The 21,525-nt window shown below is 42.2% G+C and overlaps 1 protein-coding gene across 2 annotated transcripts in view; it reads right to left on the bottom strand.

Annotated features, from left to right (window-relative positions):
• Positions 1-21,162, bottom strand: part of gse1b (Gse1 coiled-coil protein b) — a 154,704-nt gene extending 133,542 nt beyond the window's left edge. For both annotated transcript variants that reach the window (XM_079338978.1, XM_079338979.1), the window contains exons 1-2: positions 20,874-21,162; positions 18,194-20,755 (exon numbers count right to left, since the gene is read on the bottom strand). In XM_079338978.1, coding sequence (XP_079195104.1) covers positions 18,194-20,689 — 2,496 coding nt within the window. In that variant the 5' untranslated portion in view covers positions 20,690-20,755; positions 20,874-21,162. The remainder of the gene's footprint in view (positions 1-18,193; positions 20,756-20,873) is intronic.
• Between the last annotated feature and the right edge of the window lie 363 nt (positions 21,163-21,525).

Below are 21,525 nucleotides of genomic sequence, written 5' to 3'. Positions count from 1 at the left end.
AGCTGTTGCATTGTGGGAGCCCATTCAAAGTCTGCACTCCGTCCTGCACTGAGCACACATGGTCCATATTGAGTAGAAGTCAAACAGAGTCTGATCAGCCCTCGGCCAGCGTCAGACTGTCTGAGGGTCTGGTTTGCAGAAATTGCTTTGGTAACCACTCAGGCAAACCAACAGGTGGACCACAATCGGCTCACAAAAACTCCATCTGGCCTGGACTCTTAGGATTATTGTACTGTGGACAGTGAGGACATGGGTAATAAGATCTCATGGATTTCATTCCGCAATCCAAAAAAGCCATGTGTTTTTTTGCTGATCTTCACATTGTATTCATTGATCCGCAGTGGGCTGGGTTTGAGTCGCCTTGGATTGGAGATCAAAGATAACTCATTGTTATTTTAGTTGAAAAACACATGCAGGGTAAAAAAAAAAGGCCTGTGAGGTCGTCTGATGAATTTCACAGATCTAGTCATGAAATTTAACAACAGCACATAGTAATGGACTTATAAAAGTATACAATATCAAACTGGAATAACATTTAAAGTTAAGTTGGATTCTCATCAAAGGGTTTATTACAGTATTTGAGGTTGGTTTAAGACGTCTTGACATACATTTAAACAACTGGACACTTCGAAAAGTTGTGTTATAAATCAAAAAGTGCTTTCTTGCTGCAGAAAGGTAGAAGAAGAAGAGCAATACTGGTTTATGTTCCTGAAGACTATAAATTAATGAAGCAGTCTTCAGTTAATAATCTCTGGACCACAAAGAACAGACATACTTGCTCACTACTGGCAACATATAGTCACAGCAGCATGTCATGTCTACTGTTTTTATATATCTTTAGCAACCATTAGAAGAGTTAAACAAGTTTAACAAACCGACACAATTTCAGAATTTTACAAGCTGTCCTCAGTACTAACATACTTAATAAACTTGACTTTGTTTGCACATATTGTGGCAAACATCTTCATAAATCGTACCTCACTTGTTTACATACATGTTTCAAACACATTTACATGTCCGCTACAACTCCTCAAAAGTACCAACCAGAGATGTTTATACAGCACAGAAAAAAAACTATGTGCAGGTAGGGAGTGATCTTATTTGGCAACACAGTAATTCATTTATTAAAAAAAAAAAAATCAAACAGGGAGTTTCTAAGAACAGGAAGTATTTTTTTTCCAAGTAATGAATAATGAATTGTTTCTGTTTTTGAGGGACACACACAGTTACCCTCTCTAATTTGTAGATGTCCACTGTAATTTCCATCTGTGCATTCAAAGCTGGACTCTCCTGTGATAGCCACTCATCTCAGAAGTACAAGTATTTATCTTCAAGATACATGGTCTTACAGTCAAGGTAATTTCACTTTTAAAAATGCCTTGTAGGGCTTCACTTATCGTTTTCCAAAGGTCTTATAACAGAATATTGGAAACACAGTTCAAAGGAAGTAATACCAGAAAAACTAACCTCTGTGTTTTGGGGGTTGACGTGTACAGCCCCTGTTAATGTATTGAGCACATATTATCAGCACAAGCACACTCAGAGTAATAATTCTGACAGCAGAACATTTGTGTCAAATGAGTGTAAATACATATTCATCAGTGTGGTGCTGAGCTACCTGACCTTCAACCCTCTAACTTCCTTGCCTCTGAGGCTATCAAGAAGTAGCGCTACAGGCGGATATGAAGCCTAATAAAGAAATCTCTTTCCTTCGGCTGTCTTCTCCTTTGTCATCGTGTTGTTTGATGTGACGCTTGTCTACATCTGAAGAGGTTTTCTAAAGGGCCCCAATGCTGCAACAGAGGAGAGATGTCACAGAAAGGTCTCCCCACACATCACAGAAACAATACGTGATGATTGTGTTGGCACTTTCAATTAGTAAATTGAGCTGGCTCATGTTACTGTAGGAACTTACCCAAAGATAGCACCTTGAAATTGGCTGTCTCATCAAGGTTATAAGAAGACTAACAAGCAAACAAGGTAGCTGTGGTTTTCTTGCCAAACAAACAGTCACGCAGTTGTAATGTGATGAAAAATATACATTTCAATCAAAACTTGTTGGTGCTGTCAAATGTCGGCGTTAAATATTATTTCTTATTGCTGTCGTTTCTTGGTACTCACATACCGGCTGCTAATAATGTTCAAAAACCACAGCTGCAACAACACCTTGATGCCTTCCTGAAGCAACTGAGGAACATGTTCTCACTCTCTCTTTGTCAAACACGGCAGCGTGTCATTGGCCAACAGTTTGAAAGTATGACAGCTGACAGTGCAGTAATACACTCCCTGTAGGTTTTTATATTTAAATTCATTTTACATTTTTGGCAGAATTTATTTACAGAGAGAAAAAATCTTGACAATAAATAATGACTAATGTTTTCCTAATTAATTGGTACTGGACTAATATGTTTTGAGTTATCATCCAAAAAAACTGAGACTACAACTTTAAAGGATAAAAATTACAACAATGCGAATAAAATGAACAAGCATTTTCCTCCTTAAAGTAAGACCAGCTATTTTGTTTAAAAAATGACCCTGAATCTTTATGGCTGAACCATTATCAGGCAGGAACAGGAACAGAGGAGGAAACACCCGGAAACAAAAAAAGGGAGATCAGGATGTGAGACTGATGTGTGGAATGAGAGGTCAAAACATATCAGTCTGCGGTGATGTGACAGGATTTTCCATCACCTCTTTCAGCTTGGTTTAGAGAAAAAGAGTTGACGCACAGACATTAAAACCCAACAAGACTATTCTCTGTAAACCATCTGCTTTTTGTATACTTCTCCTCATGTGTTTTCATCTGAAGAGACCCTTCTTTTTCATAGTATAACATGCAAAGGGTTCAAGGTTGTGATCTGAAGATCTTCCTCCCAACCAGAATGGACATCTCCTCAGTCTTTAACCCCCCCCCCCCTCCAAAGGTGTGAGGTCATGTCTGTAGCATGGATGTTGCCAAAATAACTGAGGAGCATGCACAAACCAATGGGTGTGCTTGTGAGTGTACAAATGTATGAAAGCATGTGTGTGAAGCAGATGGGAGGAAAGAAAGAAATTAGAGAGGGGTAAAAGGAGAGTAGCGACAGAAAGTCTGCAAAAGCATGCTCGTGTGTGTGTCTCTGTGTGTGTGTTGGACTGAGGGGGCTGTGAGGGGTTAGGGGGAGGCAGAAGGGAGAGGAGAGGGGGGAGTAGTGTGGTTAGGCATCCAGAGTCAGTGAACATTTTTCTGGCAGGCCCTCTCTGTGCTCCTGGCCGCATGCCCGGCTCTGAAGCAAACTTAAACAAACTCCTGTTGCAGCCATCTGCTGGGCCCGCGGGATAAATCACAGCACTGCTCCGCTCTGTACCGCTCAGCCGCACCACTATCAGGTTACTGTGTTAGTGGCCTCGCGCACACACACACACACACACACACACACACACACACACACACACACACACACACACACACACACACACACACACACACACACACACACACACACACACACACACACACACACACACACACACACACACACACACACACACACACACACACACACACACGTGCACCCGACAGTGACTAACACACACACAAGTACCGAGGTACGCGTCAGCCTGGAGCCAGGGCCTGCCATGGGGCTCACACCACCAGGAGAGGCCAGCAACATGTGGCCCCTCTAATACCACAGGGAGAGATGAAGAAGAGGAGGAGAAAAGAGAGAAAAAAAAGAGGGATGAAGAGGGGGAAAAGGCAACATAGGAGGGTAGAGGTTTTACAGAGTGAGAGAAAGATGAGGATGAGATGATGGGGGGTCAGCGGAGAGGGAGAAAACAAATGTTGGGATGTTAACAGAGTGGGGAGAAGAAGAGGTAGGAAAAAAAATGGATAAAAAAGAAAACCTCTAACACATAACTTGAGCCAAGTGCTATTTCTGCTGCCTCCTGTTGAAGAGAAGAACATTTTTAACAGGGGCTGTCATTGAGGAGGAAGAGATCATTTATACATTACATTACTGATCTGAATTTGAAAGGATCTGAAAAGTATTGTTGTCGATAATTCTTTTCAGAAAGTGTTCAAGTGCACCCCAACACGTTCAAAGATCATCTACTCGAGTGGCTTACCACTCTGGCTACTCCACTGTGACCTCTGAACATGAACTGTAATCGTGACTTGCACATCAGTCCAGAGTGCAACTCTTTTCTATTTGGGGAAATGCTTCTGACCAAGTTGGCAGATCACTTGCTAGCATGCTGCTAGTCTTGGGTTAGGTAATTCATGGTTCTAATAACTCTTAGACATAACAAGCTGCGGTAAACAGCCACATGCAATCTTTATTAATAACATTTCAACAGAGCGAATGGCACACTTGAAAGGCAAAGCGGGTAAAAAGTAACAAATAAATGATGACAGGCCTTCGGGAAGTATCTGTGGTATCTATCTGCCACACAGATGGAGAAACTGTATCAGTTTATTTCTGACTCATAGGATGGTCATGTCACTGTGGGTGACTCTCACCCATGGAAACTATTCACAAAGTCCCTGTAACTCCTGACTATGTCTGTGTGTTTGTGTGTGCTCATGCGTGTTGTGTTTATGTGCATGAATGTTCAATCATGGCATGGCATGACAGACTACTCACTATTAACTCATATAAATAAATAAAAAAGCCTCAGGAAATGTGGCTTTAACTAGGAATAATTATGTCCTTTATGTCAAATTGTCTTAACCATCAACAAAAATCCTTAAAATAAAAAAAAAAATGATGTAAAATAACACATCCATAACAATTAAAAAAAAAAGATGTCAATTTGATGTTAAGAGTATTTTACAGGGAACTAGGTGTTGCCAAGGAAATCTGTTTGGATTCACATGCAACAATGTTGTTGCAGTTATAGTAGTTTTCAACCGTATGTTTGAGTCATCAGAGACCAAATCCAAGGATGAAGCGGGTCTACAGTCTTAAAATGATTTATTTTAATGTCACTGAATGTCACAAAATGTATTTGACTATCCATGTCAAAGTAAGCAATCATCTGGTTTTTAATAAGCTCTTAATCATATTTTGTTAAGATTAATTGTGTTTTGTATCTTTTGTGTGTGACTACAGATGGAATCTAGCTACCAGGCTATATCTGATGCGATGAATGTACTTGCATGAATTGAGCATGAATTGAGACAAATTTATATTATTCACATCGTCCCTGACAGAATAAAAAATATAATGAACTGCTACAATCCTCCTATGTCTTTTTCAACTATGAACACAATGCTCATTTTGTTCTGTTCAATGCTAATTGGATTACTGTAATTCTCTTTTATCAGGGTGCTATGGTAAATCTCTAAACACCCTTCAGCTAGTCCAAAACGCTGCAGCTCGTGTTCTCACTAGAACTAGGAGAAGGGACCACATTACTCCTGTACTGGATTCTCTCTATTGGCTTTTTACTGCTTGTCACGATCTTTACATTGAAGTTACTAACCTCTCCTTTTTCTGGGAGCTCCTGAGCTCTCTCAGGTTCCTCGGGACTGTTGATGAGGATGGCCTGCCCAAACAACCACCCCCCTCCCCCCCATCCTATCCTACCCTTCTTTCTGCATCTTATCCCATTTTCAAGCCCAGCACAGTTTAGCAGATGGCTGTTCCGTCATGAGCCCGGGCCTGCTGAAGATTTCTGCCTGTTAAAGGGAAGTTTTTTCTTGCCACGCTATGACAGATTAAGCTGGGCTCTTGTAATATAGCCAGAAGTAAGGTCCTTTACCTGCTTTATGTAAACATAACGATGAGCATGCTCTTGTTACCTGCTCTTTTGTTAATGTTAACAGACAAAGAGTAAGGTCCTTTACCTGCTTTTTGTAAAGTGGCTCGAGATAACACCTGTTATGTATTGACGCTATACAAATAAAGATTGATTGATTGATAATTGATGGCTATGCAGTTTGAGCATATATTGTTTAATCATAGAAACAAACTCGCTGTTGCAAATCCAGAGCATCATTACGGATCATGTGGCACCCCTAACATGCTTTCTTTTTCCCAGAGTTTGTGTGGCTCCCCTCAGGGTTGACTTCGCTGTCCCTGCTGCAGGACACAGAGGAGAACCTTTGTGCCCAAGGCTGTCCAGCTCCTCAACTTCTGACCCAACCCGCCCCCGAAAACAGACATAAACACCCCTCATCCCATGTATACTTTCTAAGCTCTAAGCTTCTAAGAACTCTGTTACCTAACTCCTTTTTTGTTTTATTATTTAGTATTCATCCTTTTGCATAGCTTTAGTATATATCTGGTCTATATATACCTGATAGCCGCTACGTAATAGCATCACATGATAGCAGCTGTGACTCTATTACAAAAACTCAATCAAGTTTTATTTCGGAGAATGCTGTGTGCGGCGAGGAGAAACCCAGATGTAAACAATCGCTTGTGTATTACAGTCAATGGTTTAAACACTGCAGAGTTTTGTTTGCCGATGTCACACGGGAAGTGACGATTCTTTCGACCAATCAGCAGACTGCAGTGTTTAGCTCCACCTTTTCGGGTCGGCTCGATATTCGTGGCACCCCAACTGAGGAGTCCCAAAAAGTGGGACGGTGTGGATCGGTTATTTGGGAATCTTTCCCGGGATTAGGATTAGTGTATGGAAACACCGCAAAATGCGCGCCGTACCAAGACGAACCGATCCGAACCGCGCGGTACAAACAGGGCTTTAGCTTCATGGGTGGTTCCTTCTCAAAACCCCTGTCTCTATCTTACCAGCTGTCCTGGAGCTGGCAGGACAAGCTGAGAATGTGAGAGACCAGGTGGCTGAACCGCCTGTGTGGGGGGGTCAGGGCCAGGACTTTTGGATTCTGACAGCAGGACAGAGTAATCTAAGGAGGGAACGTCTTCTTCAGCCAAAATAAGCTTCTCGAAGATCACCAGTAATGCAAATTGTTATCTCTCCTCTGGTTGGCTGACAGATGGTGGGGTGAAGATATCTAGTGTCTAGTTCGTCGGAGCCAGTGATCTGTCTGTGTGCTGAGTTTAGAGCAAAAGGGTGTGTATATATTTAGTCCACCCAGGGGGGTGTTTGAGCTCCAGCTGACATCTTCCGTTGTCCTGGAAGCCGGGGGAAAGTGAGTCTTAACTCTCTTCACTTAGTCAGAAGAATCAGCAGAGAAAAGTGGAAAATAAGAGCACAACAAGATAGGAAATGAAGACAAAAGCTATAAAACTTCGACTTAAATCTCCTGTATCACTTGGGAGGTCTTCAAAAAAGGACAAATTAATAAAAAGCACTTCAAAAAAGAAAAACATCCAGTCAGCTGAGAGCATAAGCTTCATGTAAAACGTCTGGAAAGGAAATAGGTTGCTATTAGCTACTGTGCTACTATACTCTCCAGCTGTGTCCAGGTGCAGAGCCACACACACACACGCGCACGCGCACACGCACACGCACACGCACACGCACACGCACACGCACACGCACACGCACACACACACACACACACACACACACACACACACACACACACACACACACACACACACACACACACAGCTGTGGCACAATCCAGCTGCATTTGCAAGGACAAGAGCAAACACCTGCCAGTTTTCCAAACCACCTGGCATACACACGTGTGCAAACGCATACATTCACATCCACTCACAGCTGTTCTATATGTAAATGATGATCACACATTATGTACTTTTTATGTGTACAAGCAAAGGGAAGTGTGCAAATACATTTATTTATGGGTGACTGTGCATTATGACCAGAGAGCAGCTGGCACTGAGAGTTAAGCTATAGTTTCATAACAGTCTGTCCTCTATAATGATAACAACAGTCAAACCACATTTATTACTATAAAACCCAGACTCCAGGGCAGTGCAGCACTGCAGCCTTTACAGCATCTACAATCCTATACATTGGCCTCTTGCCATGCCAAGCTCTAAAAGAAATGGCTACAGAATTGCAAAGGACTGGTCTAATTAATTTGAAAGTACACTGGACTACTAGCAATATGTTAGGGATATTTTGAGGTCCTCAGTGGGTTTCATAATGAGGTGTTTCTTTCACTTCAGTGTTTTTTGTGATAGGGAGGCGGTTCTATTAGTGTGATAGACACACCTCATTTTGTGTTTTCCACATTATGGTCTCACTGTGTACAGTGCGCCTTACATACAGTATTGGGTCCAATACCAAAAAATACAAAAAGACAAACCTTATCAATGTGGCATCAATTTCAACATTCTGGGGGTATAAAAAGCTGGTATTGTCTGTAAGTCATTCCCAGTTCATCATTCAAGCAGCCATGAACGCACAACGTCACTTAATGTACAAGCAGCGCCACCTGGCCACAGCACACCTTCAAGTCGGTAGCAAGCAGTCTGGGCAGGCATCACAAGTCAGCGCAAAACAGATTTGTTGATTGTAGAAGGCTCCGTCACTGCACGTTCTTACCTCAGAGGCATCATAGAACCCATCACCATCCCTCAATTACACCAGCACACCCCCAACTTTCTGTTCATGGATGATAATGCTCCACCAAATTGTGCCAGAATTGTCACAGCTCGACTTCAGGAAGTAGGAGTGCCTCATATGGTATGGCCAGAAATGTCCCCTGACCTGAACCCCATAGAACACGTCCGGGACCACCTGAAACAGCGACTGGATGCTCGTACCCCACCCCCACGTTACATGGAAGAACTGCGTGTAGCACTTTTGGAGGAGTGGAACTCATTAACTCAGAACAACATCATGAGGCTAGTTAAGAGCATGAGACATTGCTGTCATTTCAGCAAATGGCGGAAACACCCGCTACTGACTTTGTCAATTTTGGTAATTTGGGATTATCTTTGTGATCGTTTAAATTGTTGGGCTAATAACTTTGGAGTCGAGAAAAAGAAGATTCATTCACAGTGACAAAAAACCTTAAATAAAAAAAATAATTTTAATCTGAGTATGACAGATTGTGGTATCTTCAAATCACGTTGAAAGCTAGGACAGTGTCCTTGACTCAAAGCCAGGTCCTGAACAAATGGTGTGAAACTCTACATCTATTCTCTACAAATTAATCTTCACTTGTAGGATACATACGTTAATTTACCTAAATCAGTTCTTTTAACATGTATTTAATGTATCTGAATATTAATATTTAAATCCAGTTTTTATTTAAAACAATTTTTAAACATTGCTCACTACTTTAGGACTGAAAAAGATAACTGAATGCAGAAAAAAACACTCAAGTTTCTCTTTCAAAATGACTATGCACAAGTTGTATTGTCCACAGAGAACGACTACACTGTGCAGGTAGTTGTTTACTATATATAGGTCTGGTTCTATACTGTATATGTGTTTGGGTATACCATAATATCAAGGCAGCGGAAAAGAGCACGATCCCAGATTTTGTTGAAATTTGGTAAGTTGATACTTGGCTGAAGTGTACATGTGCAACATTTTTGCACATGCATTGGACCACTTGGCATGTAATGACCCTAAAAGGACAGAGTGGTAGACTGCTATTTTCACTGCAGATCACAAACTGAATATTATAAAAGATTTAAAAAGCTGGCAAAAACATTAAGAAAAAAATGAAAAACAATAAAAGAGAAGCAATAAAAGACTTGTCCCATGTGCAGAATCACCACTTTGGAGCCTGACTATAGACCAGACTTCACAAAACCCACTTTGAAACTGTTCTCCCACTCACATGACTTGGTTCTCACAGCTCAGCTTAACAGTTCACACATAGTTTACCAGACAGTGTCCCCGGCCTGGGCCAATTCCTTACGCACTTTTTGGTGCCAAATGAGCATCCAAAACAACAGTGCTAAAAACTGCTCACAGCAGGTCTATGGTTAAGGACTTCAGAGAGACACTGGTCTGTCTGTTCCACTCTCACCCTGAGGACATGTGTTTCAAAGGAGGAAAGAAATAACAGGTACAATGCATCTCTCCTAATCAAAGACACTGTTTCCACATACATGTATTAAGTCTAGAATTGATGATGGTTTGTCTCATTGTGTACCTTAAATTCTTACTGACACCATCCAATGGCAGTTATCCTGTTCCCTTTGTCTACAAAAAAGAAACTGAAAGTGCATTACACATGATGGTAAATGGTAAAGTGTGAAGTCAATATCTTTAACTGTGAGCTCAATGTCAAAGCAGAAGAAATGCAAGAAGTCAGGTATAAGCTTTGTTGACCCCACACACTCTTACAGGTGTTTTCACTTAATGACTGATTAGATCTTATCTAAGGCAAGAGGTATGCTAGGAGGCATTCCAAGATGCTAATAGGGATCACAAAGGTGTAAGTTTAAGCTGCCCTAAGGAAAGTCAGGGAGGAGACCATCAAGCACAGACTGTTCACTTCAACACAGTCCTGACAGAAGGTCTAATCAGGAAGAAATAAATGAAAAACACCTGTATGGTTGGGCTGTGGGTGTGTGCAGAGGTTTATCCCTCAGGGGACCTCAGTGACACGTTTGAAAGATAGTTGTCCTCAAGTGTTAAGAGAGGACTTAAGTGTCACTTAGGCATGCTTGTTAGGCTTAAAATGGTGATTGAGCATTTTCCTCGTCGAGACATTTCAAATGTACATTTAGCCATAAATAAGCAGATACAAAAGGATACATCACAAAAAAGGCTGCATTCAGACTGTTTTAGCCCTGCATGCAAGATTCTACTTCTTTAACTATTGAATAATAAATAATAATAATAATAATAATAATAATAATAATACATTTAATTTGTAAGCGCTTTTACGAGGGCTCAAAGGCACTTTACATGACACATGCCGTGCCAACGCAGGAGGAGGATCTGGCTAAAATAGAAGTTTGACCTTGGTCAACTTTTGCAGTCAAACATGATCATGTAAGGTGCTGCATTAGCCAATTAAACCATAAGGGCATTTCTGAAGAAAAATTTGCAACATGCCCAAACAGTGCTGAAGTGACTTTCTAAAGTCAAAAAGTTAAATAGGTGTGCTAAAGTCTTATATAGGTCTCTTCATTCCAATATGACACATGACCTTTGCTGACCCTGTCCCTGAGTACTGAGCCTGTATCGATATCCCCTCTGTGCTTGGCTCTGCAAGGTTAAAAGGTCATTGTGCACTCATCTGTCAGCTACAAACTAGCCTGGAAGTCTACACTCCGGCAATCCCAAAACCTCAAATCCTCCTTTTCAACCCCTCTGTCTCTCATTAGACCATAGTGCCTTTTGCTAAAAGAAATTGAAATGTTCCCAGTAACACTTCAGGGAGCAACTACACCATCATTCACTTTTTACACTCAATGACATTCCTTTCTGCACTATCACAGGAGGTCAGGAAACTTCTGACATTGCTTGTTTCAGTCAATCTCTTCTTCCGACTTTGTCTCTCCCTCCTTCCTTCCTCAGTCCTTCACCAGGGAGTTTAAACATTAAAGTGCCTGTCATCGTCCAATTTGGTATTGGGTTCCATTTGGTCTGCATGCAGATGCAAAAGATCCATTTGAGTAAATGTTTGCCTTTGGGTCAGCACCTCATCAAAATACACATGACAAATGAGCTTCATATAGTGAACTCTTGACATTAATTCCCAGGATTTTCTAACATGCATCTTAACGTTTGTTTTTTGTTTTACTTATTCTCAATTATTGCCAGTTCTATCAATTTACAGGAGTATCTGCTGATGTTTAAGAGGCTGTCAAATAAAAAGAAGAATGTTTGGGGTTTAAAATGATGTTAGAAAACCTTGGATAAGAGTCCAAGCAAACTGATGGTGAGTATAAACCAATTCAAAGTAAGACTGAGACAAGACACATTAGTTTATTTAGTTAGCATGCTATAGGTGTTCCCACAAAAACCCAACAGCCTTTAACTACAAACATACATTTCAAAGTACATAAGTCTGAAGTAGTCACCATCTTCACAGCAGTCTTTTTTCTTTGTTTTCTGTCGCTGGTTGTGGTTTGTTTAGTAGAAGAGATGACCCAGGGGCTAACACTGCTATTTTTCAACAGACGACTACATAACTGATACATGAGTCAAAATAAAATCATCGAAAATGATCCGCTCTATTAGAATCCTTTCACTCATTTGTAAGTCAGTCAAGTCTGCATGACTTTCAGGTTCAGGAAAACTGCAGCAGACAACACACAGAGGACGAGGGAGAGAATTAACTTACTGCTTTATGCGCTGTGAGCAACATTCAGGAATGAATGGGCACTTGCTTTGAATTCTATATTGAGTTTAGCAAGAACAACATCAGTACATGTATGTTATGTATGCTATTGATGAAGGGGTTGACTTTACTTCGATCTAAGGGTTGTTTTTTTTAATTGCATGCTGCCTCAGCTGACTCAAACACCATCTATGAAATTAAAAAGAGTTCAAGGGTCAGGGCCTGAAGTTTCAAACACAGTCAGTACACTAACCATGCTGAGGGAGGGATTTAGTGTGCTAAGTTCAACTTCAAACTCGTACTGGGGATTTCCCAGTATAAACACGTTGCAGGATTGAGACATAAAAATGTAAGACTGGATCACCTCCATCTCATCTGCTTCACACAGGATCTGATCTCTTCATTCAGATATGGGCAAGAATGCAGCACTCAGGGATGTTAGTGGGAAGAGAGTGATTAAAGCTTTGACTGCTAAATCAAAACCCAGCTCCAGCAGCTTTGAAAATAAGCTCCTCAAATACTGATGGATTCCCCGTGAAACGCAAGTCTGTCTGTCACAGAGCACTGCTGGGAGACAAGAGGAGCACAGCTGCAGGAACTCTACAGGATACATGCAATATGATTGGTTCAGACTACACTCTCTGTCACACACGCTCACACAGGCACGCTTAAAAGCTCAAACCATATGTTCAGGCAACACTACAACAAATGCCTCAAATGAACACATTTTCAATAGAATCCCTTTTCTGGCCAGCATGCTGTAATGTTTCCTTCTATGATGAACTGATGAGAGCAGATTTTTTTCTACTTCTGTTTTCCTCTGGCTGCAATTTAAATCCCATTAACCCCCTCACCTTCTCTCAGCCTCCCACTCTGCTTTTCTCTTCCTCTTCTTCTTCCAGTAAGTCACCCAGGATAATCTTTCTCACCCGTTTCAACGACACACATCCAGTTTTGAAGTGGAATTGTGCCCTCACTCCTTCTTTCACAAAGATATAAATCTTCCTTGGCAACACTGTCAAGAAGCCGGCATGTTTTTTCCTGTGACAGCAAATACCTCATTCTCAGAATATGGGCTGTGCACTCCTGTATTTACACTCAGCACACATAAGCACACGATATGCAATCAGGTACACACGTTAAAGAAGCAGCATATTAACCAAGGAAACATAAGCAACAGCAAATGACACCAGTAATCCCTTAATCAGTCTCTTACACATAAACAAAGTGAATAAGTCTGAACTTTATGTGTATCCAGGCGTAACAGTCAATCAGCAAGCCGCCATAAAAGATAAACATTCATACAAAAAAAGCACACACTGCAAATATGTGGGGGGGGTTTTTTTACGTCAAAGAGGTCAAATATGCATGTAAGTTCTTCATGTAACACATCTGTATCAGAAGCAGGCTACCAATCCCATTCCTTACAACAACACAGTTACACAGTGCTACTGTCTAGTCAATGTCAGAAAACATTTAATGAGACGTCACATGTTTCATTTGGACCCAAGCCCAGGAATATTACTACACATCGTCACCATGTTTAATTTAACTTTATTCACAAAGTTTTGTGTATTATTTTTATACTACTTTTATATTTACGTTTAAAAAGTAAAAGTTATCAAAGATTTATCAAAACATTTGAATGTTTCATCTGGTCGAATCAGCAAAGGTTTTGTGAATAAAGTAGTGACACACTAAGCCAAATTGCAAGAACAAAGACATCCCTTCCTGATGTCAGTAAAAGGATGCAAGACCAAATCTAAAGTTTCTCCTCTTATTTTGGGGGCATTCTAAAGTTATTTCTTACTTTGCTCAGACTGTGACTTTACCATTTACTTTCAAGCGAATCTAAGAAAAAGCCATCAACTTCATTGTATTTTGAAAAAGCCCATCAGAAGATATAAGTCATCACTTAAGCTCCCATTATATTAAAGTGCCATCCGGCTGTCATCCATCAAGCGGAAATACTGTATGAACAAAATAGTCATTTTTAAAAAGGAAACAACAGTTATATTAAACCGAATATGAGTGGAGGTTATTAGCTTTTACAGTAATTGTAAGTTAAAGATCTATGGACTTGTAGCCCCTTCTTACACCGACTGAGCACTATACTTACACACCTGTCAAAGGTCATGTTCAAAATTCTAATTCAACACACAGCAGCAGAATGAAGAACATGAGAAGCACACATCACTTTCAACGAGGGAGTTTGAGAGGTACATTTAACAGCTACTAGAATGTCTTGTGGCAGGTCTCATTTCATTCACTTATTCATACCAATAAGAGAAAGCATAGCATCACCCAGGCGTTCACACTTCACATATGTTCAATAATGTTAACACCAAAATGGATGATAATGACATAAAAGTTTGATCTTACTCTGACCTTATTAAAGACTGAATTCACTTGGGGTCTTTGTATTCTGAGCATGACATATAAATTATCGTTAAAATAATCAATGCACTGCAGCCCTGAGTTTGGGGGGCAGGGAGATAAACAACCAGAGTAGAAATAAACTGCATGGAGCAGTATGTGAGCCCCCAAACAGATGGGCACTCCCTCCTGACAGCCCAAAGCCCAGCTATGGCAGACACTCTGCATAGCATGACACTCGAGGACAAGGCACCTGTTCCCCCGCCGCTCTTTTCTCACCTCCCCTTCCCCAATGAAACACGCACTGGCACTTTCTCAGTCATGAGGTCATTGGCTCTGTCAGGCCAAAACTAGCACTGACACCTGTAACATCTCCCAGCTCAAAATGATCATCCGAAAACCAGCCTGCGGAGACACCCCTCTCATTCTATTTACAAACTCCAGCCCACGAAGAAACTGCTCCAGAATTAACCTCTGTATGAGAAAGCGTCTCTATGAGTTCATGTGATGTAAGAAGTTCAGCAATAGAAAAAGACTGTTTTAGATTCTTGGAACGAGAACTGCCACTTTTGATCATTTTCTAGTCTATCTATTAATTATTATTAATACACCAATCATGTTTGTATCTAATCAACTGATTGATAAGCCTATAAATTGTAAGAAATATGGGGAAAATCCTCATTGTTATTTTTTTACCACCAAACATGATTTTTTCAGTTGCTTCTTCTGTCAAACCAACAGTTCAAAACAACTGGATTAAAAACTTGACAGAAAGAGTTATTCCATATTTAACAGACTGGAACCAGAACTTGTTTGACATTTTGGTTTGAAAGAAAAGAACACCAAAATGGATAATGAACTATTTAAATATTTGGCCATTCATTTCCATTCATTCAATTCATGGACTGGCATCTATGTGAGTGTGCCACATGTTGTGTTTGCTGAGTGTGAATGGCATCAGATGTTTTTCATGTGTCCAGCATGGCTGGACAGTCAGTATCCGTTTGCTTGAAAGAACTGTTTACAGAGTCATTTGCCTGAATGATTAATCTGTAGTTCTTCATCAACGCATCACCTTCCTTCTATTGCTCTAGATCTGTGCACAGTAATGCCCCTTCACCTTCATCTTCAACTGTCTGACATTGATCTTCTGGACTAAAAGACTTATCATACTATCAACCTTTGACTGCCAGAAATGTTATTTTGTTATGATCTAGACAGAAAACAGGACAGAAACGTAAACCTTGGAGACAGAAAATGGCAACCGTTAACAAAAGATCTCTCATCCCTGCTAAAAAAAAGTGATGCCAATATAAGTTTTGTTTCTCTGTCAGGTTAAACCACTGTGTTTAACTATTACATTTAATTTAATGAAGGGTTAAGACAGCTAACTCACATAACCAGAACCTGGCACACAGCCACTGACATCAGAGAGACCCAGGTTTTTAACATAAAATTTCTTAATTTTGTCCTTTTTTCGCTGGTTACAAGTTCACTTTAGGAAGGAGGAGATCTGACCTCAGCTGGAATTTAAAAAAAATGGTGTTAACACTCCATCATTCCAAACCTAAAAAGCTAGCTAGTCATCATCACACAACCAATCAGTATCTCACTTCATATACACCCTCCTGATTTACTGTGTAAGAAAAAGAACAGCAGCAGACAAACAAAGATCTTCAATGTACACGTTCTAATTTTGTGTTTGCTAGTTTTGATCAGCTTGTGAACAAAAAATCTAATAAAATAAATAAACACATAGGTTAATTTAAGATTCAGTTTATACATTGTATAGCCTGTCGTGCTGTGGATCCTGCATTTATCTGGGTAAAATTAATCAGCTAAAAACCCAAGGTGCCAGGTTAGTCTGAAAAAAAGTGTGGCCCGTTTATCTTGATTGATGATTTGATGAATTGACTTTAAATAACAGCCCTGAATCAGAGAGTGTGTGCTTAAGGAGTAAGCCCTTTGACAGATCAGATGGGGCTCACACATTGTGCTTGCTTTCAGGTTTACCTTGAACATGAGGAGAAGTGGAGCAAGGCAATCTAAACTGATTCTTTATATTTGTACTCAAATGTTGATCTATAGGACACTGACTTATTTGTCTTCAGTATGTGAGGAGTTTATTTAATCAATTGTCATCACACACCATGTGACTTTCTGAGCATGCATGTCCTGTAAGTTATTATGGTTTGCTTTCCATCTTTTTCCCCTTGGTTACCCAAAACACCTCATGTCTAAAGGAAGTAAATATTTGGAAGACCACAGTTCAATTTTGGTCTGAGTTCTCTAAATTGTCACTGTCACAATTATGTTAAGGCATGTACCGTAAATGGGCAGGAAACAAAAGGATTTGGTTGTTCATGAAGACAATGAGGTTTGTTCTGTTAAAAAAAAGAGGTGTTATTAGCCGGGATGGCTAATGGCCTTGTTACATTTTCTAAAGGGCTACTGGAGATGTAACCATCAAAAATACTGCGTTTCTCGTGACACCGCAGGCCGCTCAGCTGGTGTGCTCGTACGTACGTGAGCGAGCATCTTCATCAGCTGCGAAATTGAAATGGTCTAGACTAGAGGAATTATATCCCCTTTTCTATAGAGAGAGAAGTGAAGCCATCTCTTGATCAGATCTTATCCTCAAAACCGATCGAAGCTCCCATCATGAATGAAAAGCTCTCCCAGATGTTTACTCTAGTTTGTTGCCTGACGCCGCTCAGATTCTAGTTTGGCTCGACGAGCTTCTACAGATAAAACCTTTTTTGGTTTCTTGTGTTTACAGTACGTGGAGTCTGCAAAGGAGTCTGTGTTGTGCTGGAAGCCGGTTGTTTATTTGTAATAACAGATTCCATCTTAGTTTCATTCTCCATCCCGTCAGGCACAACTGTTGCTCTCTGTAAGTAGAGCTGTGTGAGGACGATGTCAAGAACGCGTACAGAACGTCACTTCCTGCAGCTTTCACGGAAAATCAAACCCGGGTTCGTCAAAAAATAAAAAGTTACAACACAGACAGGCAGTGAATGCCTCGTTTTAAACATCAGTTAACCGTTAGACTTAAATGCATAAGGACTTCCTTTTAAGCAACTTCCTTGAAAACACTCCACAGTATGTTTGAACCAAAACAAAGTGTTGAGCACTGTGTGAGAGACACTCACTCATGTTTGCTCAAATAAACAAACTCACACACGCATGCACACAACAAACACAAAGCTGGCCTTGGCCTTCACGTCCCAATAATTGTCGTCTGGTGTTTATAGAAAGAAGTTGATGAAATGTTTTTATCACATCATTGTTCATCCCAGCTGTGCAGACCCCCACAACTCAGCTGTGCAGTATCCAGCCCCACACACGCACAAACATGTTACTGTTTGAAATCTACTGTGCAAAAAAAAACTAACCCCAGCATAAGGAAAGCTTCAAGAAGTGTCAAAACGCATTCATTTGAGTAGGAAAATACACTTAATTTGCCAAAGGAACAAAGAGCACCATGTGCATTACAACTATCACTCAGCTGGGTTTTCATAATATCATAATCATTCCTTGTCATGTGACTCTGAGGTCAAATCAGGGCAAGGTCAGGCTGCACTGAGACTGCAGGGAATGTTGCACTGAAAGCTGACAGAGCAATTTCAAACAATCTTAAGGATAAAATTAATTAATTTCTGGAGGCCTGTTTTGTCTTACCTTATGTCTGGATTTTGGCGAGGCAGGTTCTGGCTCTTTCCTCTCCCTGTCTGATGCTCCTTGTCCCAGTCGGTCTCTGTCCTGCTTCATGCTCTGTCCCACCTGCACCAAAGCTTTACATTCCACACAGGATCCAATCACCAACCTTCTCCCATCATCCACCAGGAGTGTGCGTGTGCTGCGAGGTGCGTACAGGAACACAGGCAGCCGTGCCACAGTAACAGCACACAGTCTGCCTAACCTGCGCTGCTCCTGTCTGCAGAAGAAACACACAAACCCCTCACAGCTGTACTGGCGAGCCCAAGGTGAGCTGGGTGGCTGAGGGGGGTTTGGACTTGATAAACTAGGGGTAGAAGGGGTGGAGGGGCCCTGGCTTTTGCTCTCATGTTGGGCCCACTGGGCATGCAGGTCATGGTAGCACAGGTTACACGCTGACACCAGGCCTGTCGCATCGACTGGCTTTGCTCGTGGAGCAGGAGGATGCACTGTGAGGAAGGGGAAGAAAGGTTCCCTCTCCCCACAGCGACCGGGCGGGTTGACATGCAGCTGGTACTCTCCACCCACACAGAGCTCAGCTCCACACAGGTAACACACTGACACAGGGCTGTGAGGATGAGAAGAAGTGCCAGAATGGGAATTAGTTGATCCAGAACCCTCGGTTGACATGGCAGCGTGGTACCTAACCAGGAAGGAGCTGACAGAGGTGATGAGTTCCTCACTGAGGCTGAGACGATATGCACCCCAGATCTCCTCTAAGATATGATGGCACTGTAGGCAGCAATGCACACGGCCGTTCCTCACAGCTTGGGCATTAGGAGGGCATGGCAACATGTTAATGAAGGGAAAATACATTGAACCGCGGGATTTACCAACACCAGCCTGTGCATATGCTATCCTCAAATCTCCTGCACTTTCCTGACCACAAAGGAAACAAGCCTCATGGGAAGCCCTGGGGTCAGGGTTTCTCTCCATGGGTTGTGGAGGTTTACCATCCTGGGAAGCATGAAGAGGACCAGCAGCCTGGTTGAGTGGGACAACATACAGGCGCTGAAGGACGGGCACATCAGCTAACTGGAAACTCTGCCACTGCTGCATTAGGGAAGTGTGGCAGCTGCCACACACCAAGGTGGTACCTGCAGGACTGATGGGCATTGCTCCACGGGGAGGGGAGTGAAGCCACAGGAAGGGAAAGAAAGGCTCGCCCTGTGCCCTCTCCTGTTTCTGAACACTGACTTTAAATCTGCCATTGTGTCTGAGCCCAGAGCCACAGATGAAGCATGCACATTCCTCTGGACTGGTATTCACTGTGTGGGTGCTCTTTCTTGCTGAAAGGTCCCTCGCAGGTCTAAGTTGAGCCGTTGGACCTGCTTTTCTGTCATATATGTCATCATCACTTGTAATGTTAATCTCATCTTCATCAGAGTTGTCACAGTGAGCCTCCCTGGGTGCAGCTATGTTGAGTTTTGTGCCAACAGATGACAGTGCAGTGTCGGGGTGACCCTCGGCTCTCCCTCGGTGCAGCAGCGATGGATGTCTGGATGAGACACAGCTGCTGTCGGCAGTACGCTGAATGTGACGCTGCTCAGCATGTCTGACATTCCTCTCCTCCAGCCAGCGCCTGTTGCGCATAATGACCCCGTTGTCTTGCACAGGTGTGTCAGACAGAGAGCTGTCATAGCACAGCGATGGGATTCTCTCCTGAGACTTTGCCATAGATTCTGGTGATAGACACACATTGTTCATGATTTTAGACGCGCGTCTTGAAGGCAGAACACTCTCTGCAACTGGCGATCCTTGCGCCCCATAAACACCAACCGGATAGCGGATTGCCCGCTGTGTGTCCGGGCTGTTTTTAACACTGATGACGTTGTTTTTCCTAACACTGTCTCTTGGCGATTTGCCAGATGATTTCAGGAACTTGTCTCTGCCGACACCGTCTCTATCGATTAAGTCCATCTCCTGGTCTGACATGTTCTCGTTTTCTGAAAAAGACGAGAAATCAGACTCTGCGCCCCCGTCGTAATTCTGGCTGCTCACGCTGATTCTCCTCTCTAGATCATAGGAGATATTCCACTCCTGTGGGACCCGCCGAGAGTCGCACTGGTAGGGTCGTTTCAGCCAGTACATGCGTTTCTCAATGGGAGTCCTGCTCCGTTCAAAGGAGTTCCACTGCTCCGTCAGGAAGCAGTGGCACACGGCGCACACCAGCGTGTGTCCATCCGGGCTCACTTCACACGCGCCCGGGGCTGGTTCCTGATTCTGTAGAAACGGGAAAAACGGAAGCCTCTCTTTTTGATATGTCACTTGTAACCTTAACTCCCTTCCTGGCGTGACTCCGCTTCCACATATGAAACAGTGAACGAGTCCCCCCAATCCGTTCCGGTCAGTCCTGGAATTGTTACCGGGCAAAGGGCTGTCCTCGCCGGGCACAGCAGCAGCCATGAGTCGGTGCTTCCGAGATAAGGGTGCCAGCTCCTTGTCACAGGGGGAGTTCATTGTTTCCAAACATCCAATGCTAGATTACATGGCATAAATCAAGTCATGCTCCTTGTCCGCAGTTATCTGCAGGTCAGAAAAATCACAATCAGTTTTAGCTCACTGAATGATAAGATAGTCCATTGAAACGACAGCGAACACAACAAATCGTTAACTGCTATCTTTCATAGAGAGAGAAATTCACCCAAAACATCCGCTAAACAGCACAGAAGTCCCGGTTTAATGTAGACTGTGGTCCGCATGATGCACTAGAGATCCAGAGAAGTTGATGGGCTCACGCGTCCACTCTCCGGCGAACTTTCCTGCCTGTTCTGCAAACTTTGGCTGCTATCTCGCCTCCACTGTACACAGCGCCATCCCCGATTCATGAAACACGCTCCACCACCCCCAAAGGGAACCTCCACCCCTTGCCAGCCCCCCCAGTAATCATTTTGCAGAGAGATTACGAGACCACACTCCCGCAGTAGCTGCCCATTCGTCAAAGCATGCAAAGAATATCCACAGTTAAGCACGACAGGGGCGTGTATAAACCTCAGTGTACAGATTGTCAGCAGAAATATATTCATCTGCAGGCAAAACTTCAGAACTACTTCACATTGGTCAGTATTAGACTATGCAAGAAGGACTGCATGCGATTTGGAGACTGTGCAAACAGTCTTTCTGATCAGTTTCTAATCTGAAAACCTACTCATTGTGAACTATGCTTTCTCCGTATACACAACTCCTACACTCTGCGCATGAAGAGGTGTAAATTGCCTATGTATGAAGAGCTATGTTATTGTTTCAACTAAGATATCGAAATTGCCTGCAGCACTCATAAGGTTCCCAAAATAAAA

This window comes from Symphodus melops (genome assembly GCF_947650265.1).
Source record: "Symphodus melops genome assembly, chromosome: 3".
Taxonomy (NCBI): domain Eukaryota; kingdom Metazoa; phylum Chordata; class Actinopteri; order Labriformes; family Labridae; genus Symphodus; species Symphodus melops.
The sequence above is the reverse complement of the archived record's forward strand: the minus strand, read 5'-3'. Positions and strand labels throughout refer to the sequence as shown.